The sequence below is a fragment of the Amphiura filiformis genome, chromosome 6, assembly GCF_039555335.1.
Source record: "Amphiura filiformis chromosome 6, Afil_fr2py, whole genome shotgun sequence".
Lineage (NCBI taxonomy): Eukaryota > Metazoa > Echinodermata > Ophiuroidea > Amphilepidida > Amphiuridae > Amphiura > Amphiura filiformis.
In genome coordinates, this window is record NC_092633.1 from 36542193 (window position 1) to 36568342 (window position 26150).

The following is a 26150-nucleotide window of genomic DNA, read 5'->3' on the forward strand; positions in this document are numbered from 1 at the left end:
AGCCAGGCCAAAAAGCCTATATAAGCATGTTGGCCTGTATGGAAAGAGAAGTGAGAAACAGATTTGAAGACAAAGAACAAGGAAAAGAAGGCCACTCCCAACAATCAAGTTAACAATTTTAATGTCAGCCTTAATTTGTTTAAGTTTAAACCAATTCAATCATTTTAATATCGTTTTAACTTTTGTAGGCTGCAGTGGAAAGTGTGAAGGCTCAAGAAGATGATTCCTTACTGAAAGTTTTCATTGAATTAGAAGAAACAGTTCCAAGAGTTTTGAGACCACTCATGGAGCAGATTCTCACATTATCCTTACAAGTAAGTAAAGTCACAACTAGAAATATTTAACCGCTTGTTAGCAGCTAGTGAATATCTATATTGCTGTAGAAATCCCAAATTTTACCAGTATTGGGGTCAATGATATTTTTGTCATAAAAGCCTGTGGGGAGGGCTGGTCTCAGACCTGTATACAGGGTCAGAATTTCGGCGAGAATCGATTCTTGGAAACAGATTTGCGTATATCAAAGTTGATTCTCGGAAACTTTTGTAGTTTACACAGAAGTTTATTTGCAAGAATCAAACAATTACTGCAAAATTATTCTGCAAGAATCAAGACTGATTCTCGCACTGGGAAACAAAATTCTGACCCTGGTATAATAACAGACTATGTGCAGAGCCGTAAATTCCTTGGCTCCAACCAAATACTACAACCTATGTTATCAAATGGTTAAGAAAATGGAAGGATAAAGAAGAGCTGAGATTGTCAAAGACCCTCTTTGACTGGTAAAAGTATTTAAAGAAAAATTGATTCAAAAATATTTAAAAGTCTGTCATGAAAGATTAGTTCAGTGATCAGATCAGTGAGGTTCATTGCAGGAATTTCTTGCATAAGATTCCAAATTTATACTTGCACACTGGGTTAAATGAAGATTGCAGATGGGTCATTATGGTTACTTATAAAACTAGTTTTAGCTTCATGAAATAATCCTATCGGAAATCTGTAAGCCTACATATAATTTGTACAAGTTGTAAGATATATACAACTCTTTTTGTCCCATCCCTTCCAGATCATGGAAAACAAAAATTTAACGGACAGCTGGCGTCAGCTGGGAGTAGAGATGGTTGTCACTTTGGCAGAAACAGCACCTGCTATGCTGAGAAAATTCAACAGATATATTCCAATGATAGGTAAGAAAAGGTTATGGGTATCTGCCATCTTGAATTGTCATGCATGGAGACTGACGACATGTGGCATTTTTCATCAAAATCCCAAATCAAATGATAGTAAGATCGGGTCATGGAAAAACCAGAACTATAACTCGGCAAATGCAATCAAGACATCCTCCTGTTCTTGAATCCTAACACCCAAAAATCTTACGATGAAAAATTCTGCGCATGCATGAATCCCAGGGTCTGCGATGACGCAATCACCCTAAGTGTTATATGCGACGGAATTGCTGGCGGGCAGCAATAACCGATGTAGCTACCGGTCCGTGATCGTGTGGTTGGCATGCGGTGGGTCAAAGGTTCGAATCCCGGGGGTGCCAAGTCAAAAATTCTTCTTCTCCTTGACTTTTTCGGATCTTCGTTGACTTCCGATCCCAAAAAGCAGGGTCCAGTGTTAGGGTTAACTAAGATGTATTTTTCCAGATTAGAGCCTATGATTAACCCTAACACCCAAAAATCTTCGATGAAAAATTCTGCGCATGTATGAATCCCAGGGTCTGTGATGGCGCAATCACCCTAAGTGTTATATCGCGCACGGAATTGCTGGCGGGCAGCAATAACCCGTGTAGTTACCGGTCCGTGATCGTGTGGTTGGCATGCGGGCGGTTCTGTGGTTCGAATCACGGGGGTGCCAAGTCTAAAATTCTTCTTCTCCTTGACTTTTTCGGATCTTCTTTGACTTCCGATCCCAAAAAGCAGGGTCCAGTGTTAGGGTTAATCTCTGGTTTTAGCTATATAAAGGGGATAATGTGATATTGTATTCTTTCTGTTTATGTATGTTACATTTGGGTTCAGGTTTGTTTCTCTCTTTCTATGCTTTCTTTGAACATGGCAGAAAGGGTTTTTTGATTATCTTTGACATTCATATAACCTACAATTCTTACATGGGGAGAACAAGTTGGCGCAGCTGTTGTTCCCTCGTCTTGTACCATTGAGGTCCCGGGTTCAAGCCCCGGCCGTGCCCAAGGACTGTATGTGCACTTGGTTTATCCCGATCCATGCTCGCTCTTGCATGTTTTTTCCGAGATCTCCGGTTTCCTCCTCCTTTCAAATATCAGTGATTAGATGTTTGGTTATCAAAAACTTCCTTCACCCATTGGAAATTGGGGAGCTGCATAGATTATTGGTGGATGTTACAATCTAATTGTGGATAGGTTTGCACCAGGGTTCAGCTGCAAATGGCCTAGTTAATGCGGTCTGATTGTGATGATTCTCCATGGCAGCAAAATTACAGTGCTTTGAATCCTTTATTTATTATATATTTACATAGTTCCTCAGCTTTTGGGCATGATGGTAGAACTAGAGGATGACCCTGACTGGGCCAAATCGGATGAGATTGAAGATGATGACTCTGATAGCAACGCAGTAGCAGGAGAGAGTGCTCTGGATAGGTTTGCATGCGGTATCGGAGGCAAAACCATGCTCCCATATGTTATATCAGGAATACCACCTATGTTACAAAATCGTAAGTACACACACACACATCCCCACCCACATCCCTACTCATATGGACACACAGAATTTACAGGTAACCAAGAACATGAAAACATTGACATTTCACATTCACACTGAACTTTTATGCACAGATGTGACAATTAATCATACCATGGGCATAATGATATTAGACCCGTAAGGGGGACATATAGGTGGAATTGTTTTTAAGGTATGTAGGCCCCTCTGGAATAGATCTTGTAACCAAAGTCGTCCATGATGGTCTTGGGCGTATGAATACACCCTCATAAAAGTGACTACGCCAGACGGCAGTACACACCACTATAGTCCGGTATATACAGGAAGTACTCTACCAAACTAATTTTTTTAGCTTACTTTTATGGTCCTCTAACACATTCAAGATGTTAACCAAAAATAATTCCTTGTACTCAGGCCATATTCAAGGTTAAAGGTCAACACAGTGGTCAAATTTCAAAGTTGCTCAAATCTGGTTAACATGCATACCAAATCATTCCTCTCATTGCAAGGATTCAGAAAAAGTATAGTTGACCTACTGGCAACATACAGTTCTTGAGTTATAAGCAAAAAGGTCAAAACTTGGGGGTTGGTCAGTTGTTTTGGCCACACAGGGGCCAAAAATTAAAAATGCTCTGATTTCAATGCAAATGGTCACAACAAATGTCCCAGACTGGTGTTTCCTTGTAAGCAAATTACTTAGCACTAAAATTTAGGCAGGTCACAACCCTGTACACAGACTTGTGTACCATTTTAGCAACTCTAATTAAGAATCCAACCAAAAGTACATTTGCATGTTGTACTTCACTTGATAATTAAATTTATGTTTGCTTGTTGTTCCAGCTGACTGGAGGTATAGACATGCAGCTCTAATGGCCATCTCGGCTGTAGGAGAAGGATGCCATAATCAGATGGAGGCCGTCTTAGGACAGGTTGTAGACACAGTCTTGCCATTCCTTAGTGATCCGGTAAGGCGCCCTCGTGGTCGCGGGGTTATCTTTGAAAGTTATCCAAGTACACAAGTTGTAAACTTGGTTTTCCATTCTTATAATAATTAGTAAATGCAACTAACTTTGTTGTAAGAACTACAGATAAAAGGTATAATCTTAAATCAGTGTATTCAGGCTTAGAAATCTGGCAGTGCGAGTGAATCGATTTGAATTTGTGCAAGAAAATTTTGCGAAAATCCTTGATTACCTAACTGGTCACTATTTTACCACACGGGGCTGATTAAACCTATGGCTCCGAGGTGTTTTTTTTTTTAAATTCCAGGTGCCCTGTGCGATGCCTGTCCCACTGAAGGGGAGATGCCCAGCGTGGCCTGTGGTATTATGTATACTTTGGTTCACTTTAAGCTCGGTAGTGAACCGCCCTTGTACACCTGCGTGTACGGCGTACGCTCTTCGCAATTAACTTGACTCACATGATTCTATTCTGCGAACAGTGAAATACGCGCCTACATTACGACCGAACTTGAGACGAACCAAAGAATATTGGGACTAGGGTTAAAATACCTTTTAAATGATTTGTTTGTTTTCTCTCCTTTGTCCCGCAGCATCCACGGGTGAGATACGCTTCATGCAATGCATTGGGACAAATGGCTACAGACTTTGCACCCACACTAGAGAAGAAATTTCATGCAAAGGTAATTATTCACCCTGCATTCTATTAATTTCATATTCTTCAAGGATAACAAGAAGAAAGTTGCGGCCGGTATCCACCAGCATTCAAATCATACTGTGTTCCTTTTGGGGCTCTTTGTAAATGCCTTAAAGTGAGGCTAAGTTAGTCTTTGATCACATGCCAGAAATTCTGTCACACTTCTGCTTGTTGTATGAGACTGGTAGAATCTGGCTTCCCTGGTCCCTGATAAGGCCACTGTTGGTGCGACGTATTTGAATGGTTTTTTTCACTCCTCATCAGTACCAGTCGTTCTCTCTGTCCCACATGCGGACATTGTCCCAATCAATTTGATGGTTTTCTTTGATTGAGTGCTCTCCAATAGGAGAAGTTTGGCGTTCATGCTCACAAAATTTGATGTTCCAAGGTTATTGCAATATTTCAGGCATTTTTGACAAATCTGCCCTGCACTGAAGTATAGAGGTGTGTGACTTTTCAGGTTTCTAACCATGTTTTTCGTTTCTTTTGCAGATTGTTCCAGGCTTAATCCAAGTACTAGATGACAATGAACATCCAAGAGTGCAGGCACATGCAGGAGCTGCATTAGTGAATTTCAGTGAAGACTGCCCCAAGTCCTTACTCCTGCCATACCTAGACCAGATATTAGGCAAACTGAAAGTCATCATCGGAATTAAAATGCAGGAGGTAAGAGAGATAGTCTTGTTTCTATATGATATTGGGTATAGACTTCAGTAAGAATGAACACAACATGATGAATAAGGGATTCGAACCTGCATGTTTTGCAGGACGGAGTGCCCATCTCTCTTTCATTAGCGATTAGGCCAGACTCCACCATGAAATGCTGCTATGGGGGGAACACACACACCACCTCCACAGCGAGTCTGTTACCTTTCCAGCATTTATACACCTGGTTAGAGAATCAAGATAAAGTGCTTTACTCAAGGGCACAACACGATAGTGTTGCTGGGGCTTGAACCCGCAACCTTCCGATTATGAGTCTGAGTCCGTTCCGCTTTGCCACCGTGCTCACAAATGATGAATGCTTGCGTACATTACATGATGCGGAAGTGAATGTAAGTCACTCGTGATTGGTTGGTATTTCCGATAATATCTTTTGATTGGTTTGATCAGTATTTTTGCCCCACCCACATTTTGTCCTTGGAATGCCATCGTGTGCTGCTGTCTTTATTTATATATACTGTATCGAGGACTGGCTGTGTCCAAAATTGACGTTTTGAATTGAAATATTTTATTTTTTATGGAATGAAAATTAAATGAAAATTTCAATTACATTTGTACACCTTTTACACAGTGACCATGTCTAAAATGATGTACCAAATGTAACTATCTTTTATAGAGTGAACATAACTGGTTATGGCTCTAAGCTGTTGATCTTTGTCAGTGTGTACATCAGATAAGCATACCTCCAGAGAAACAAGCGTTTTGATTCCCCGGTTGTTGGTTTTGAAGCTGTCTTTCATTTCAAATTCTAGCCAAAATGAAAATCAATACCTTGAATACATAGGGTGTTGGTTTTAATACTGTATGTGACCTCTCCACCAAGCTGCATTGATTTCCTAGTCCCTATTTTTTCTCCCAGATTTTGAATCATTAAATGATGTACGTTAATTGAACATTGGCTTTTGTGCATTTCTGTATAGACACTTGACAATAAGGATGTTGGGGAACCGTGAACTAATTTTGTCATGTTGTATGTTTATTTTATCATCTCTTTTGTAGCTTGTACAAAATGGTACCAAATTGGTGCTTGAGCAGATGGTGACAACTCTAGCGGCTGTGGCCGACACCATAGAAGACAAATTCTGTCAATACTACGAACATTTTATGCCCAATCTCAAATACATAGTACAGAATGCTACCAGCAAAGAGTACAGGTTACTGCGCGGCAAGACGATAGAATGCATCAGTCTGATTGGCCTGGCTGTGGGAACAGAAAAGGTGAGTGATAGAGATGCTAGGGATAAACTGGATGTGAACTAGGGTCCACTAGTTGGTAAGGTTCATGCCTGCATTTACACACTGCAGTGCCCATCTCTCAGAACTAGTGTAATCCAGACCTGCCAACTGTCCCTCATTTTGAGGGACTGTCCCTCATTTGGGGGTTTCCAAAGTGAAAAAGAGGGACAGTCCAGCTTTCTGAACATTTCAGTGATGGCAAATTTAAATGTAAGAACAGTAGAAAATGATGTAAATTTCACTTTTAACTTTTGCTATAGCATTCTCTTTAGTCTATTGTGATAAATTTAAAATAAAACCTTCCCTGAATTTTGAAAGTATTACACACCTCAAGTGTTTGAATTTGTCGGTACCTGGTTTGTGTACATGTACAAGGTTTTGGCCTCATTGTCCCTCTTTCTGACTTTGGGGGTTGACAGGTCGGGTAATTAAGTTAAAGGGAGACAGTCAGAATGAAGGAGTGGCAAAACATATTTCAAATGTGCAAATTGGAGATTTGTGTTAATGATATAGGTCCCAAAATCTTTCTATATTTGGCAGGGGATGTGATCGGAGCATGCCAGGGGTGATAGCTATAGGGAAGACCCTGATTCAAAATGAAGTTAGGTGTGCATTTATAGAGTAGACCAATTAATTGACCGTGATATGCCCTAGGAAAGCTGTAGATTGATCAAAAGGAAAGTAAATTGAGCTATTTCAGTTGAAATCCACACTACCCCTGGGGAAGATTTTGGAAACATCTTCCACAGAGGGAGTGTGTTTTTCAAATGTAATTGGTCAGGGTTAATCATTTTGAAACCCATTCTCCCCCTGTATTATGGATTAACCTACTTGGTTGCTTTACAACTGGAGTGAGTATTTGAAATGGAAGTTGCCCAATTGTCTATTCTATTTAAAACGCATACCCCCTCTGTGGAAGGCTTTAGCTAAATCTGTGGATTTTAAATGGAATAGCCCAATGCATGGGTGAATGAATAACCATGTTATTTTATTTCCTTCTCAGTTCATGCAAGATGCCAATGATGTGATGCAGCTCCTCCTGAAGACACAGACAGATTCCAGCGATATGGATGATGATGACCCACAGATCTCTTACATGATATCTGCCTGGGCTAGAATGTGTAAACTTCTCGGCAAAGAATTCCAGCAATATCTCCCGGTTGTAATGGGACCTCTGTTGAAGACAGCATCACTCAAACCTGAGGTGGCTCTTATAGATGGTGAGTGCACAGCCGAATCTGGAACATAAATTTATGTAAAAACAAAATAACAAGGAAAAAAATACGTAATGGAATTTTTGAAACTTGTACCTCTACCAATGAGCCATCAGGACTGATGGGGTAGATGCAAATAAGATTTTAGGGCTCTTTCAGTTCATACTAGTGACGAGCATTAACCACATAGGCACTGCTGGCCGAATTATAGGCCCCTAAGAACCATTTTGATTGGGAGAGGACTATGTCATGTATTGAGCCAATCAGAGATATGATAAGAATAGTCAGGAGGGCTGAAGGGGATTAAGCTTAAAAGTGTTAAGAGATCTAAAATCTATTTTCAGGGCTACACAGTCTGTAGAGTCTGACAGTTGTTTTTCCTTGAGTTAAATGTACCGATGAGATGAAAGAACAAACCATGCCTCGAACTCAACCCCATACAAAGCTGATTATTTGAGCAAAATGAGAACCGGAAGTCGCAGCAGAGAATAGGAAATTGTGGGCTTATCGCACAGTTAACACAAACTCCATTTTGAAAATAAACAGATCAAATGTATCAAAATACTTGCTGAAGTGAAATACTTACTGTATGTTTCGAACTGTTTGCCAATTACAAGTTTTGATTTTCTTTCCTGTATATCGATGTTGAAATTGATGTTCTATCACCGTCATTTTTGTTTGTTTTTCTTAGCTGAGGATGCAAAGAACATGGATGAAGATGAAGGCTGGCAGTTTGTAAATCTTGGTGAACAGGTGTGTAGGATATGGTTGCTCCTTCCTATACTATGATCAGCTCGTAATAGGCGAGAATTATTCGGGTTTTTGTTATTGCGCACATCAATAAAGTCCCAACTTATGCCTGCGTAAATTAACATAAGTGCACATTAGTCAAGCAATTCAAACACAGTTTGCGTATGTGGTGCGCCAAGCTGTCTGTACGCTATTCTATATCAATTCACAATGTTATGAGTCCCGCCGATTACGAGCTTATCAGAGTATATAGTCCGTAGGCAGTAATTTAGATATTGTTTGTTATTGTATCTCTCAATGCATTAATGATGATAGGGATATTAAAGTACTGTAAAACAAGTTAATTTTGCGAGGTATTTAATTTTGCGAATTTCGCGAGGTCTACAAATTCGCGAAATTAAATACTCGCGAAATTGATCCTTGAAAACACACACTGAAAGCTTAAAACAAGCTTTATGTATTTTAAGCTTATTCTGTCTACACAAACCATCATATTTATATCCATTTACATCGCTCAGAATACAGCATAAAATTAATTTTTCATGATGCATGGAGGTAAAGTAATATTTTAATTTTATTAGTGCACATCCATTTTGTTAATTTTTCAGTCCTTCTGGACTTATTTTCACGTTCTTTTTTGATATATTTTCTGGTATTTTTTTTCTTATCAAATCGGCCATCTTTAACACCCCTGAGCACTACCTGCCAATCTAACATTGCCTCTGATTGGTCAATTACGTGATAGCTTCATTTTAATCACCAATCAGAATGGAGCTTTGCAAATAATTCACCCCAATTTTTTTTTCTAACAATGTTGCTGATTGGTCCAATCGATAATGAAAGCTTCTTTTTGGCCAATCGGCAGGTAGTTCTCATGGGGTTAATTTGTTTATTTCTGAACTCCAGTAATGCACCAACATCCTGAAATAATAGGTTAAATCCATGTGTCAGTTAAAAGCTATGCATGGTCTTCAATCTTTAGGAAGAGGAGAGGAACTTAGGCTAATTTGTTACAGCATTGTGGGTAATAGGCAAGGGGCATTGGGAATAAGGTAATCAAATATGGCCGATGGTCAAACTCGGAAGTGGTAAAATATCGCAAAACTATCATCAAAATAGACAGTCAAAATGACAAAATATATAAAAAATCAAGGTTTAATCTGAATTACTAGATATTCATTGTACATTATAGGCCAAGAAAAGGGAAATTTATCCAGTGTTTAGAGCGATGTAAACGGATAGAAATATGAAAGTTAGTGCAGAATTCTGTGGAGTTCAAAATTGGGCATACTTTGTAGGTGTAAGCTTATATCGAAATTGAAAATTCGCGAAATTAAATACTCGCGAAAATGTCGATCATCGCCAATTCGCGAAATAAAGTACCCGCGAAATTAAAGTGTTTTACAGTATATAATTTCAAAAAGAAATTGATGCAAGGAATTCAATTAGCACAACAGATTCTTGCGAGAAACTCACAAAATTAGAGTTTATTTGACTGCCACAAGGAAGGCATGGACTATAGTGCATCCAGAAATAGATTTTCTTATTCATCTACCAACGCCAATCCTGACTTTTACTCCATTTTGACCAGTGTTAGTCCACACAGCCAATTATTTTATAGAATAATGCTACATGTTTGGTGAAGATTTGTCTAGACCATGTCTAAAACACTCAAATTTGAATTAAGAAGTGGTGAGGTTTGTTGTTCAGTAGCAAAATGTGTTATTCCAGTTGAAATCCATACACCCCCGATGTGGAAGACATGATCTTAATCTCCCACACCAGGATTGTGAATGTCAAATGAGGTTATAATATTCATTTTAATTACTTGCAAAATACAAAAGTAACAAAAATAATGGTACATAACTATTTACATTTCTTACACATGACAAAAGCAAGAGTTGCCCATTCAGGTTCCCATTCAGGTTTCTCGTAAAATCTACACCCTCTTTGTGGGAGATAAAGTCTTCCACAGGGTGTTTGAGATTTCACCTGGAATAGCCTAATGTTGCTAGTCTCTTATACCAGTCTGACTTGATCACTGGCAAACTGGACATAAACGGTCCCAAGAAGTCACTTACACAAAAATGGACAGACAAGTTGATTACTTACCAGACAGTTACGCAATTAAGGGATCTGGAATGAGCGTTTCGACAGTGTTTTTTTGTGGGACATGAGAGCACATCAAACATATCGAATTGCATTTTGAATACGAAGAATGTCTTTCTGATATCAAATAATTTTTATTTTTTGAAATTCACGATATAATACACATTTTATGACAAATTATTAAAAATTGATATTTTTCACATTTTTGAAATATAACAGTCCTCGAAGTAAATTTTATAAATCTAATGATATATTCTTAAAGTGTATGCAGGTGGGAGAAATTTTGACCTTTCATATTGAAGATATGGATTTTTTTCCCAAAAAGACCTAATTTTTTTTTGTGCTTTGGGGAAAAAAATCCATATCTTCAACACGAAAGGTCAAAATTTTCAATTGATCGTCGGCTCTTCATCCCACCTACATACATTTTAAGTATAAATCATCAGATTTATAAAGTTTACCGAGTACTGTTAAATATCAAAAATATCAATTTTAATGATTTGCCATAAATGTGTATTATTGTGAATTTCAAAAATCAAAATTATTTGATATCAGAAGGACATTCTTCGTATTCAGAATGCACTGATATGTCTCATGTGCTCTAATGTCCCACAATAAATACTGTTCAAACATTCTTACCCCACCCCTTAAGAGGTTTTATACAGTATAAACACATGTTGTTAATGTTCAATTTACAGCAAAGTTTTGGCATCAAAACAGCCGGACTAGAAGACAAAAGTACAGCGTGTCAAATGTTGGTGTGTTACGCAAGGGAGCTGAAGGAATCTTTTGCGGACTACACGGAGCAGGTGGTCAGGATCATGGTGCCATTACTCAAGTTCTATTTCCACGATGATATCCTTTTTATATTTGACTGCAGTAGACCTCTGCAGCTACACTGTCCTTCCAAGCAAAAATGCAGTTTCTGTTTTTCTAATTTGACCAAAATTCACATTTTTGACCAAAAATCACATTTTTGACCAAAAAATCATATTTTTGACCAAATATCACATTCTTCACATTTTTGTTGCTATGCTATGCAGTTTACATGTAGACACTGCCTACACATTGCTCTCTTCCATTTCTTATGGTTTTGCCCTTTCCTTGACGTCAAATGCACTTGTCAGGTATACAGCTGCCGAGTCGTTACCATTGCTTCTAGAATGTGCCAAGATCAAAGGGGAGGAATACCTGGCGCAGATGTGGGCTTACATCTATCCAGAAATTGTCAAAGCCATACAGACAGAACCTGAAGTAGACATTCTGCAGCAACACATGGAATCATTTGCAAAGGTGAGTCGCTGTAGGCCAGGGTCAAAGGTCATAACAGTATTGCCCATGTCTGACTTGGTAACTACATTTATGGGGGTATCCTGCATAGCCACTTTCAGAAATATTTTGTTTTATATATAACTGGGATTACAATAGTCGGGTTGTGACTTTGCTAACTGCAAACTGTGTTTCTTATGGGCCCTTAAAATGCACTTACCAAAATGCTATTTAGAGATACTAATCATTTTCGGTCGTCTGAAGGAAAAACACCTTATGCCACCATGAGTCTTGTGTCCGTCCGTCTGTGTTCCCTCAACAATTATGTACAGCTTTTTGGTATGACAAAATTACCTCATTTGGAGGGCGCTGCCAAGATAAGGACTGGCGTGTGTTACTTGCAGCAAGCTACTGGGGAGACTTTTCACCCATTGAAAAACATGGCAAGTCATGGGAAAAGTAAATATTTCTTGAAAATTAAGGTGTGGACAAATGAGTCCTTCTGCAAAAATATTGCCCCGGTGCGACTCATGAATAAAGTTGGTGTGTTTGTATTTGTTATACAGTGTATCGAGTTCCTCGGTGGAGAATGTCTCAACAATGACCAAATGCAAGAAGTAGCTAAGACGATACATGAGATGTTGGAACAACATTTCAAGAGGCAATCGGAAAGACAAGGTCAGTAGAAAATATATTCTTAACCTCATGAATATATGTGATGCAGTTAATCCAATCGAAGATGTTAAATTTGAAAAACGCAGACGGAAATGCAGGTTATTTAAAAAGTATAATGCCTGCATCTCATGATGTAGTACAAAAGTACCCTTTATTCTGTCGGTCCAACATCCGGGCTATCTCTAGTCTCGGGCCCAAACTGCAAAACTGCACGGTTTGTTATGAATATAGCGATGTTGTTGGAGTGACATTCAATTTCCGAAAAAAAACGACACTCGACCATGGAATTTAATTTTAAGTTTGTCAGTACATAAACGGTAAGTCAAGTAAGTTTCTTCCACTCTGAAGACTTAGAAACGGTTGTTTGATTCTACTGACTATTTGCGATCGAAATTTACATAACACCAATGACAGAAATCATCAATAAAAATCAAATCAGGGACTTGTTTTCACTCGACCGTGAGTCGCATCATCAACCGGAAGTGACGTGGCATGGACCGACAGAATAATGACTGCACTGTGATGTGATATGCGTTCGAACAGTTTACGCGGGTGCCAGAGTTGGACATTGCATGATTGCACGCTAGTGTGATTGGTCGCTAGCTGTATTTTCCATAATCAGCTTTTCAATTTTTACAGGGAAAGTGAAAGTTAAATTTGTATAATTTTGTTTTCAAATTTAAAAGAAGAAAAATGTGTAATGCAGATCAAATTAAAAAAGTAAAGGTGACTGTTATGAATGAGGTTAATGACTTTGCATGGCTCGAGGGATATTCCGAGGTCCAAAGCATAATGTTTAGATATTTCTCAACACCCTCAAAACAACTGCAGTCATACACTCTAAACAATGACAATCTTGTGTGATGTAGCAAGGGATTATTTGGTACCATGAGTACTGTTTGCACTCATTGGGAGATCTTAGCTACGCCCCTCAGGATATTCTTTGGTTCCAAAGGCAAAATGTTAAAGATGTTCACAATGTCCTGCAAATAACTAATGGACAGTTATGCAGCTTGTCCACTAGGTGGTTTGTGCTCCAAAAAGCCAGTTGCTAGACATGCCTGACAGCTCCCCTAATCATGAGGGGAACTCTCCTGAAATAACAATGGGGTATTCCAATTGAATCCTTAGACATGACCTTAATCATCCACACATGGGGTGTAGATTTCAAATGGATTCACCCATTCAGGTAATCCCATTTTAAATGCACACTCCCTGATTGGGAGACTAAGGTCATGTCTTCCACAGGGGGTGTGTGGATTTCAACTGGAATTGTTTGAATCGGCTGTATGGAAGCACTGGCCAGATCAGAGGATTGTATTATTTATGTATTCTTTTAATCATTTGCAGAGCAAAGAAAAGATGAAGACTACGATGATGTGGTGGAAGAAAATTTACAAGATGAGGTAAAGACATACTAAGTTAATCTTTGACCTTACCTGAATCTCAAGCTTAAAATGGAGATGTAGTATGTATTGCTTCTTATATGTGCAGGTTAAATTAATGACTAATGAGTTGTAATTCTTGAAGAGTCTTGTGTTGATTAAGAATGCTTCCTGATGAACATTCAATGATTTTTATGACCGTAACTGATGATTTTGACCATGATATTTTTCCCCCGTTTCTAGGATGATGATGATGTATATATATTGAGTAAGGTATCGGATGTGATCCATGCAATACTAGGAACCCAGGGTGATGTCGGCTTACCAATGTTTGAACAGCTCCTACCACTGCTAGTTAAGCTATTGGTAAGTCTAGTACAATTACTAAAAACCATATTTTTGTCTGGTTATTCTTAAGCGCCCGTCATACTTTCCTGCCGCTGCGGCAAGCGGCAGGGCGTTTCAACCAATGACAAGCCTTTATTGTGTCCGTTTGTCTGCAATGCGTGTGCGCCACGCGGCAAGCGGCAGGGTAGTATGAAACCAGCATTACATGGCATGACAAAGATGAGTCAGTCGTTTCCATGACAATGCTACAAATGACAACATGTGAATGGGGTAGTTTGTGTGTACACAGACATGGCTCGAAAAAAGTGGGGAAATTGGGAAGCTCCTTCCCAGGAAATGTTGTTTAGAGGAAAATTCTGGTATTTGGAGGGAAATTGTGTCTTTATGCTATAAATTGTGGGACATTTAACTTGCTTCCTGGGAAATTGACATTTTTTCTAGCCCTGTACACAGGTTCAAAGAACAAGGTGTTATTTTCAGGACTTTATTTTAATTTGTGTAGAATAAGTGAACATTGAGGGGGTGTAGCTAATTGAGCTAAATGTTCATTGATGAGTTAAGATGCCAAAAAGATAAACGCCTCCAGCATCTGTCCGATAATGCTAGCTTTTAATTGACAGCTAACTTTCAAAAAAAAATTCAACGTAAACTCTTTGGAACAGAATCAAAATTAAGGTATATTTTCTGAGTTATGTTTGCCTGATATTTCAAATTGAGAAATATTACTCTTGTGCGTGTTTGTTTTCTGTATTTATTTTCTACTGTTGTCTAATGTTTATTTACATATAAATTTTCCTTGTTTACAGGCACCTGAGAGACCCTATACAGACAAACAGTGGGGAATCTGTATATTTGATGATTTATTAGAATACTGTGGACCTGTAAGTAACAAAGAAAAACCTTTTTTTTATTACCCATATCGTTTTGAATTCGGCAGAGGGACGAATAGGCAAAATCGCTGTTCTGAGTAAACAATGTTTGAAAGTTTGTGGCTCAGTTGGCTGGAGCCTCGTGCTAGTATTACAAAGGTCGCCGGTTAGAATCCGGCCAGATGCACTGGTTTTTTTGTTGTTGTTTTTTACCATCATTTATGTGCGCTTGCTGCTCTGGGTAAAGATTAAAATTTGTTCAACGTTTAAAAGTGTTGGTACCATTCCATTGGTTCTTCTAAAATTTCAGAACATGAATTAGTCATTTGAAGTGTATATTACAGAAGTGAATGTGCAATATTTATTTACAATAATTTTATATTCTAAAAGTTAAACAATTGATATAGCCATGAAAACTGGTATTTACAGCTATTCAGCTTTATGACAAAACCAAAATTCAAATACGTACATGTATAAACCATGCACTCATCATTGATTGCAAAAATTGCTGATTTTTCGACAGATCAAATCTAATTAAATTTCTAAAAGTAGGAATGTGTTTGTTGATTTCACTGAAAATCCCATGTTTCAGTGATCTATTGTGAGAAAGTTATTCATAGTTTAGTTGTCACAAATAAGAAGTACTGACACATTTTCCCCTACACCTGCAAACAAGAATTTCCGACTGATTTTGCTTGATCACACCACATATTGAAAATTGCCAGTCTAAAATATGATGCCTTTCTTGCAATCTTTAACTAAAATACTTGCATAATGTTGTTTCAATTATCTCAGAGTGCCATCAAATACCAGGAGTGGTTTCTAGCACCTTTGCTGCAATATGTTACAGACAGAAGTCCAGATGTTCGGCAGGCTGCTGCATATGGTATTGGTGTCATGGGACAATTTGGAGGGCCGCAATTTGCACAAGCTTGTTTACGTAAGTCATGTTATGATCACTAAGCTCTGTAACAAATCAAGGTACTGATGCAGAAGGTGATAGCTGATGACTACATGGTCAATGAGAGTAGCTTATTTCAAGGGCTTGTCATAATAATGTTTGTTTAACCGGTCACTCCGTGTGGAGACACACCTTGGGTCCTGATTGAACCAGGCTCAAACATAATGCTTAAACCGGGCTAAGAAACCTAGATATATGGAAAGAATAAACAAGGTATAACGAGGCAACTCCTAACAAATCAGTTGATGGAATAATTCAAGATATTTTTATGAAAATGGAATAAAAAAAGTTTTCTGGTCACAACATTTGGGGACGGTTGGTCAAATGAGGACAAGCAAACAAACTTTTTTTTTTTGGCCTAAAGTTACATGTTTGTTTGGGGACTATAAATTTGATGTTATTTTTTTCACAGAGGCAATTCCACTGTTAACTGCTGTCATTCAGGACCCTGAGTCGAGAGCAAGAGAAAACGTCAATGCTACAGAGAACGCCATAGCAGCCGTTACCAAGGTCATGAAGCATAACCATGGCAACATCAATACAGATGAGCTCCTACCTGTCTGGTTGTCGTGGTTACCGGTAACAGAAGATAGAGAAGAGGCAGTCCATGTTTATAATTTCCTGTGTGACCTGATAGAATCGTAAGTAGATGAGACCCTCTCTTTTTTGTCACAGTATTAAGGTATATAAGGGTTCGAACCCCGGTGGTAGTTAGTACGCTTTCGTGTAAACATTGAGTTAGCTTGAAATTCCGCTGGACAAGGGACTTCCTGCTAATTGTCTCATTGTAACCCGTACGAAACTTGGGGAGTTGATCCTGGTTGCGAAGGTTAATTGTGGAATGTATAGGGTGTGCGCTTCTTAGCAGCAAGTCCCTGTGTTGTTGTTTAATGGTTTATGGAATGATGTGGGCCGTAGTGGTCAGCGACAACCTGTAAAGTGTGCTGAGGCATGTGGATCAACGTCTAGGCAATGTACCTGTGCATAGCGTACTATAAATCACTGCGTTTGTTTTTCTTGCCGGAGTAGTGCTCATCTCTTTTAACCTTGGTGTTTGGGTCAGACTCCCATGAATGAACTAATTTTGGCAAATCTGTTTTACCTTCCCAGCACTTTACTATGCCAGTACCCATTTATACTGGGTAGTGGGTAGAGAGAGGTTAATAGAAGACCCGTGTTGAAGGACATATTACGGTAGCATGGGTTCAAACCCTCAACCTTCCGATTATGAGTCTGAGCCTGTCCACTCTAGTCCACCATGTCCTCTTATAAACGTACCGTAAACGTTCGCCTAATGGCGCACGTGGGCTACTTTTGCCTTGGGGTAAATTTCATGTACAAATAGAGTGCTCCTCCTCAAAAAATCCCAACAAGAATTAAGGGTACCTGCCCTTATTTGCTGATGGGATTTTTATGGGAGGGCACTTTTAGTATTTGTCTAAAATTCCAGTTGGGTCAAGGGAGCCCATAGCGCCATTAGGCGACCGTTTATGGTTTTAATATTTCCACTGAGTAATTAAATTGAGAAATTTTGACGATGAAGTATAACTAAATATTAACATGGCTTTGTTCAAGATTGCTCATCACAAAACTTTTTTTAATCTTGCCCTGTAGAAATAATCCACATATACTTGGGGAAAACAATGGCAATCTGCCTCGAATTTTAGCCATCTTAGCAGAAACCTACTTCAAGGATGGACTCTCAGAAGATCAAGAAGTCTTCAGAAGATGTGCTAATATTGCCAGACAAGTGCAGGTATGGTACAAATCTTCCAGATTTAATTAAAAAGGCAAAATGATTTTGATGAATTTGTGAATTTTTTTAAAAATCAAGTGATTTAAATTACGATTTAAATCAATGATTTAAACCTGCATGATTTAAATCAAACAACCCTGCTTGCAATATTTGACATGGTCTTCAATTTTGTTGTTTTACTAATGTGACACATTTGATGAGGTAACCAACTTTGGAGTCTTCCACTTGAAATCCATACACCCCCTATGTAAGACATGACTTTAATCTTCTACACAAAGAGTATGAATTTAAATGGGGTTACCTGAATGGGTGACTCCATTTGAAATATATACCCCCTGTGTGGGAGAATAAGGTTGTCTTCCATAGGGATGTTTAGATGTCAGTGTATAAGCTAAACGGCTGTATAAACTGTGGTGAAAAACACAGGACTTACAAAGCAGGACAGCTTCAGTAGGTTTTTTTTGTAATTGTGGACTTTGTACACTTTGTGTCATAGCTGTAAGAAAATGATAGTGTACATAGCAGATGTTTTGACTTATCTGTTATCATCAGTTCATACATACACACTATGTAACGGCGCGCGTGATTGGTCGAGAGCCGGGCATAAACAGCGTTTATGCCCGGTGTCCCGGATGTGCGATCGCCGGGTAGGAAAAATGAAGGAAAATCATGACTTTTAATAATGTTACTTTTGTTATTATTTTGATGAAATAAGAATTACAAAATGTTCTTGTATGAACGGGGTTCATTCATATATTTTCATGACTAAACGGTTGTTTATGCGGCCCCTCGGGCATAAACAACCGTTTAGTCATGAAAATATATGAATGAACCCCTAATTATAAAGATTAATTTCTGTGTATTTTTTCTTTATCTCCAGGGCAATGCTGATATTTGGAATACTTGTCTAGCACAGCTCACGGAAGAACAACTACAAGCTTTGTCTACCGCCCTCTCGGGATGACCTTTCTGTGACCGCTGACCTTTTAAACTGCTGTGAAGGTGAATTGACCTGTTCCAGGAAATAACTTAGAATCAATTAACAACGATTGTAAACGGTCATTTTATCGTATTTTATTTTATTTTATTTGTGATGTAGAAAAAAAATGAATTTCATAGCTGAGCAATTCATCCTTGCCCCAAATGCTTTTTCTTATGTTTGTGGTTATTATCTATTTATGATGCTGGATCCCTGTTACCATGGCAACTAACCTATACCACCTCTCACAGACCAAAGATGCATGTACAGGGTAGTGCAAGTCACTAATCGATTACATAATGCAGTATCGATTTGCAATTCACTGCATTCCAGTGGGCGGGAATATCTGTTATACAATGAACATGTGTGTTGTACAATGAATTAAATTAGCAGACGAGCATGTGTTAAATTATGAGCCAACATGTTATCCACTATTTGAGTACTTCCCATCCCACACCCCCATCCTGATGAATGTGGGGAGATGGGGCATGACCCCAACCCCTGGAGATCCCTGTAGGTATTCAATTGCCCTGGGTTGCAGCCTGCAGGGTCGGGAGATTACACAGTACAAAAACTGCACGCAGCAATCGATTTATCCCTATTTAATGCCAGATTACAATTCCCAGCAGTGCCCCACATTTCCCATGATAGGGGGTGGGGGAAATACTTGACGAGGGCATAAGTATTTGAGGCTACAGTCAAATTGAAGTTTTTGATACAACATTGCAAGTAAAATGTTACCTTCATTTGCATTTCTTGCTCAGTTGTTATCTGAACTCTGGTTGTGGTGCCATGGTGCAGGGAATCGGCATACCTATTTAAGTCTTCTTGCTGAGGAGTGCTTATATGATATATATTGACATAAAGCAGCTTTTCTCTTTCAAATGTTACAAATACACAAAGATATTATATTATGCATTTTCCATTTTAAGATTGCATGTATTTTCATGTGATGTTCATTTGTAATTGTCATGGAAATCCCATGTGAATGTTTCAACAAACTATACTTACTTAATTCATCTGGTAATAACAAAAAATGATTCAGTTTTGTTAAACTGCACGATGATAAAGTACCAAATTCACACAAAGTTGCATGCAAATTGCACAATACTGTGGTGCTACCCAACTGCATGTACGCTATTGTGTATCAATCCACAATTAGTCTTGACAATAAAAATTTAATTAAAGTGTAGCTTTTCTGGCAATACCATAGAATCATGTGAACAAAGTTCAGCCAACTGTACTCCATGTTGCATTCATGTGATGATTAAAAGATGTGTTATATGATCAAGCAAAATATTTTTCAGGGTTTGCCGGTGTTTGCCGCAGGTGGAAAAAAACATATTTTTGACTACATTTTTTCCACTAAGCAAAAACAATTTGCTGGCAAAAACTGAAAGAGTGATAACTTTTGTCATCTTGAAACAAATTGATATCCTGAGCGTAATTTGGTATTTTTCTGAGATTGACATTGCGCAACAGAAGACCAGCCGTGCTTGATTACCTCACATACCGTATCAATTAAAAGAAGGCTTTTTGCCAAATTGAAAATTATGCAATAAATTGCAATAATAAGTAATTATCATTGTGTACCTGAACATTGCTCACTATATTTATGTATTATTTTATGACCATTTTAAATGATTTGAAATTACACTATGCGTATCCTGTAAGTTATGTTAGGCCAAAAAAGTTGTCTCAGCTTCCCATACGCATAGGATTTAAAATTTGCATTTAAAGTGCATTTTTTTATAGTATACATCGGGAAAAGTTGTTAAAAATCAGCTATGAAGCTACCAAATGAAGTTGGCTAAAAATGCAATAAAAAACTATATTCCGCGACCGTGTTGCCTTTTTTCGAATAATAACATTTTTGCATAGGACGTAGGGTTTTTGACCAAAGGAAGCTTGGGCAAACTTTTTTTGGCCTTAGTAAGAATAGTTTTAAGTTATTTCAAGAGAAAGCTTTCATTTTAATGCGCTATTGTTAAGTAATGTGATGTTAAACTGAATGCATTGCATGACATCAAGGATTTTGCTAAGTGTTGGAACACCTTATTGGCAAAAATTGTTTTGGATATTTTTGGTACTCTATTTGTGGTTTCAGAAATTTATGATACTATTGAAAGTGCTGTGACGCACTAATAATACAATTGATAAATACGGAGGATGTACAGTGACTGTGTTAAACTCACAAGATGTTTGCAAAAGTCCTTGATGTCATTTAGTTGTCCATATATTGTAGCCTTTTCCACAAAAATCGGGTGGTTGTGATTAAAACTGCAATTGTGTAGTACAGGTATACAAGATGATATAATAATCACACAGGTGTCACAGAAATGTGTCAGTCGCTGAAGTGATTAGTCTATATTTAGTGTGTCTCATCTTAAGTTTAGAGCAACACCATGTTAAATTTCGAACTCGTTGATACGAATGTGTGCGTTTATGCGGGTGCGTCTACAGTGTACGGACAAATCACCATTTTATGCGGGTGTATACGCTTTGTGGGATTAGGTTATCACGCCATGATTGAATATGCCACTGCGAAATCCAACATGGCGTTACCCTCAACTTGAGACAAGACGGACTATAGTACAACATGGCATACAAGACAAAGCTGCTGTAGACCAAGTTCTGTATCAGGGGCAAATCCAGGTTTTCTAAAATGAAGGGGCCTAGTGTCTAAATTGGCAAAAAGTCAGGAGTATAATCCCTGATATAATCCCAAAACAGGCTGAATTCTCATGATTTAGCTCTTAAAAAGAAGGGTCCGAACACGCCCCCATCAGCCAGCCCCCTCTTGATCTGCCCCTGCCTGTATGACACTTGATTGCATGGGATTAACTGAATTAATACTGTACCCTAAAATGAATATATCATACTTAAGTTATTCACTTATATTTATTTAAATATCATTAATTTGTATTATTTCTATTAATCAAGAGTATTTGTGAAATTGTAGTTTGACTCCAGGGTATGGGACCAATACTATGAAAATAATGCGTGGTTTACTCTATAAGGGAGGGACGAGGGTATAGGGATTTGGTAAAAATACTGCAGACAGCAGTATCCGATTCATATTACGCATGCATTATTTTTGAATTTGAGAAATGGACAAGGGATCAATGCTTTACCTAATTAATGGCAGCATATCAATTTTTTAACAGAGATCAGATGATAACAGCATAATAAGTAATCAAATCAAAAAAGGCGACATACAGGGTTAGCTAGCAGTCCATCGCAGTACGGTCGACGATGATAATTGTTAAAAAATTGATATGCTGCCCTCTATAGGTTAAGCATTGATCCCTTGTTCTCTAATTCAAAAATAATGCATGCTTAATGTGAATTTACCAAAAGCCGGATTTGGCAGTCTGCCGAATTCAACACGATATCCAAAAAGTGTAACAATTTCTTTTATAACTTCTGAATTTTGAGCTCCATGTAAAAAAAAAACGGTGTTGCCCACTCCAATAATCTGCATGAGCATTGCATGAGATGTATGTTATAATTATATTGACAGTTATTTATTGGCATTTGTCAAATATCTTGAGCTGCAAACAACGAAATCATGTATTACTTTTATGTAAATAAGTTGCAGCTCCACTGTATGTGATGATCTGAAAACTTTATGAACGTAACCTCAAGTAAGACCATTAGTGCTTCTGCAAATTTATGTGCTTGAGTTTTGCTTAGTTTTTGTTTTTTCTGACCATATTTATATATTTTTTCCATTTTTGTGACAAGGTAATTTTGGTCATTTCAGACAAAATTCAGAAACAAAACAGTTTGCCTTATGCTCTAGTAATATGCTGGGAACTTATTTTGGCTAATGTGTTAGTTTAAAAGTACCAGAACCAGAAATAATAATTTATCAAGAAATTGCTTTTATAATCATACGGTTTAGAAATGAACTAAAATTTAGTTGTGTTGTACAACTTGTACATTCATATTTTGCATAATTTTAAAAACCAGAAGCTGCCAAGATGGATTTTGACATAAAACCTGCAAAATTTTCACCGGGATTGACCATTGTGTTAAATGTGCACCTGTATTTGAAATTGACTGCTCAGTGCCAGAAGTGGGTAAGTGCAATAGCTGCCATGTGTAGATGAGTATGATATACAGTGTGTAAATTACCACATGTTCACAGGGCAGCTATTGCACTTCTGGCAGTGTTGGAGATTTCAAATGGCAAAAGTTAATAGTCTAGAATTCCAGAAGTGTGTGATTAGATCTTCCCAATTAGATGAGATCCCCTCCCCGACTCTCCTCATCAAATTGAAATTAATTGATGTCATCACACATTGTAAGTGGATGACAATACACGAGGTTTCAACAGATGCCTGAAAGGCACTTCTGGTATTAACATTATTGGTTTGCTGCATATTTCTTCCTTTGCTTAAAGCTGCTTTATAGTAATTTTGATTTAAAAAAATAGAACTGTTTTTGATGACTTAAAAATATTTTGTTTTTAAATCTATATCAAGTTTTAGCCATAACAATAATATGAATTCCATTTGTGTTGAATAAACTATGAATTCCGTTACTGGTTGACATTTTTTGTATTGTAAATTTGTAAAATTTAACAGGCCTGTTTTTGTGCTCATATTTTGGCTATTTCAAAGATGTATATTGGGTATATGATTGTAGAGACAGTGGGGTAGAACTGCCTTGTAGATTGACCACCCTTTGATAACCAGGATTTTTGAGGCAGCAAAGTGTATACTATTTTATTCACATGACTTTATGACTATTTTAAGATTATGGTTAGATTTTGGTTCCACGCTCGTCTTGTGCTGCATTTTTACCAGTACATGTACATTCTATAATATATTATTAATATTAGTAGTATGCACTCTTCAATAGTTCTGATAGTAATTTTTGTACTATTCAATTTTCACATCTTACTGATGCTAATTATGTGTACATCAAAAATTCAATTTTTTTTTCTGGAGTAATGGTGCCTAAAATGGATTAATATGAATGTGTATGCCCAACATGGATATGTAATAATAAAAGTGAAAATTCTGTACTGCAAAAATTGCTACCCTTATAATACATAATCATGACAAGATTGGTACCATTAACATAAGTAGACACACTGCTGTAAATACAATTAGGAAATAATCAAACTATCACAAAATACAGTATTTTCTTGTGTATGAAGCGGGTTTGACTTGAATTTAAAAAATGAGCTGGGTTATCTGATGACGTTCTTTGCTAAAGATAATGCACATACACAGGGCCAGGAAGTGGTCACATCAAGTTGGTAATCACTGTTTGGAAATTATTATATTGCACATTTTCTCAATGTGATTTATACAAAATAAATCAATGAAATGATGAAGTAATGATAATGATGATAACAATAATAATTATGCACTTTTGTAGCAAGTTCCAAATACAAACCTATAAATGCTTTAAATTTAGAAACTTGGAAGTTATATATATGGTTTTAAAACACACGTGCACACATTGTATTATGGAGCATATCAACCAGCATAAATTGAGCATAAAGAAAGTTCAAATAATAACATTACTTCATCATTTCTTAGACCCAAGGCTTATACACAGGATAATACAGTATTTATGAGTTCTCTTTAATTAAAGTAGGTGAAAAGACTGAGATGAAACTCAGAAACGGTCAAACTAATCTGTAAGGATATTTTCTTTCACTATTTTCAAAATTATGCCATTATTGATAACAATATGAAAGAGACAGGGGGGTCCACTACAGAATTGAACCTGGACTCTGCAGCCATGAGGTATAAATTTGATGACTATGGAAAATCTAACTACGTGAGCATGGAATTAGTGTTAAGGTCAGTGGGAAGGGACTGTGTGAATAAGTATTGGTGTTAAAGGATGACCTTGCACTACCTCCGTGTTAGACTAACATACATGTAGAGGTAAGCGCCCGGTGTGATCATGGCTACTAATCTTTTCCCTATATCCCACAAGGAATAATATCATGTTTGCATTTGATGTGTTCTGTTGAAACTGATGCATGAAGTATATGTGATATAATTTGGTTCAACTCAAGTTTGGTAGGGACGTCAATGCTTTTTCGCGGTTGCGCCACAAGCGTGCCGACAAACCGCCTGTGTGGGCATGCATGTACACTCAGCGCATTTAACTTGACGCTCACGATGACGCTCCGGCGATTGAAATACGCACATACGTCACTACCGAACTTGAGGTGAACCAAATTATAGTGTATGATGGGATATTGGAAAAATAACACTGTACCGTTTAGTCTGAATATTTTTTCTACAAGCATGGGCACTTGCGCAGATTCCAGTCAACAATATCTTATTACTCATCTCCATTGTAAGATTCCATTAAGGGTTATTATAGTAGCAGTGCTTCATGTAAAAAAAGGAAACCTTATTTTGGGATAAGAAACATTGTATGATAGCTGAAGTCATGTATATTTGAATTAATAAATGTTCAAAAAAGGAGGATTGTTTACATTGGACTTGATTTGCCTTTATTTGTGTGTTAATTGTTTTGGAATAGCATAACATGTTTGGAATACAGTAAGCAAAAGAATTAAGGTACTAGTTATGTTCACCCCCTGTATATGACATATATTCTAAACAAGTTACTAAGACAGATACGTCATAATTTGGACCAGCAGCCAATAGCGACATCTTTTAGCTCAAATTTAAGACCTCTTTTGTTGAAATCGTTCAAGAAATAAAGACATGACGGTCCAAAAACCCAAGGAAGATGCAAAAGCTGCGCTGTTTTCCTTAACATTTATTGAGCGTTTTATCATATGAATGTGCCCCCCCCCCCTTGACCTTGGGGGAGGGGGCACTTGTATTTCAAGGTGGAAACCATGCTCGATTAAAAAAACAAGTAAAAAGGGATGTTCTTTAGCATTGGGCAAGTACAGCGCTGTACCTGTTTAGGGTGTCAAAAACGCCAAAAATCAAAAAGGGCGTCTACTTTCCCAAGCAAAATTCTTGCTTACTAATGCTTAGGGTACCAAAGTTGAATGGCAAAATAAAAAAAGGGTGAAATAAGCTATGTTTGGCTTCTATCAGAACACATCGTAGGGTAAAATATTAAGAAACATCAAACTGCTAATATTAAACAAGAACCTGAACATGAATTTTTACTTTCTTAGTGTTAAAAAAATGATTTGGGGGTGTTTGGCACGCACTGAGTAATACTTGTTTAGGGTGCGTTTCAAGAGTCCATACATGAGCATGGTGTCCATCCGGTATTAAAAGCGACTGGTATCTGTGCAGTTCCGCTCACAGTCCCGCATGCGGAACTGCACCTTCCGTCACGCACTTCCGCATGCGGTACTGCACATCCCGACGTGCATTCCCGCATGCGGTGATGCAGGTCGGGATGTGCAGTACCGCATGCGGTGATGCAGGTTGGGATGTGCAGTACCGCACGCGGTACTGCAATATTTTTGGTGTATTTCCGCATGGGGAACTGCAATATTTTTGGTGTTTATCCGCATGGGGATGTGTAATATTTTTGGTGTTTTTCCGCATGGGGAAC

At 37.8% G+C, this 26150-nt stretch overlaps 1 protein-coding gene across 1 annotated transcript in view; it reads left to right on the top strand.

Annotated features, from left to right (window-relative positions):
- The window catches only part of LOC140155361 (importin-5-like), a 67936-nt gene extending 42839 nt beyond the window's left edge, over positions 1–25097 (top strand). The window contains exons 7-25 of the mRNA XM_072178175.1: positions 189–314; positions 1064–1184; positions 2494–2688; positions 3534–3658; positions 4246–4335; positions 4842–5015; positions 6072–6290; positions 7312–7528; positions 8214–8275; positions 11080–11236; positions 11502–11674; positions 12217–12328; positions 13676–13731; positions 13954–14076; positions 14865–14939; positions 15723–15867; positions 16301–16529; positions 17503–17644; positions 18525–25097. Of these exons, the coding sequence (XP_072034276.1) occupies positions 189–314; positions 1064–1184; positions 2494–2688; positions 3534–3658; positions 4246–4335; positions 4842–5015; positions 6072–6290; positions 7312–7528; positions 8214–8275; positions 11080–11236; positions 11502–11674; positions 12217–12328; positions 13676–13731; positions 13954–14076; positions 14865–14939; positions 15723–15867; positions 16301–16529; positions 17503–17644; positions 18525–18608 (2625 nt within the window). The 3' untranslated portion in view covers positions 18609–25097. The remainder of the gene's footprint in view (positions 1–188; positions 315–1063; positions 1185–2493; positions 2689–3533; positions 3659–4245; positions 4336–4841; positions 5016–6071; positions 6291–7311; positions 7529–8213; positions 8276–11079; positions 11237–11501; positions 11675–12216; positions 12329–13675; positions 13732–13953; positions 14077–14864; positions 14940–15722; positions 15868–16300; positions 16530–17502; positions 17645–18524) is intronic.
- Positions 25098–26150: the final 1053 nt, after the last annotated feature.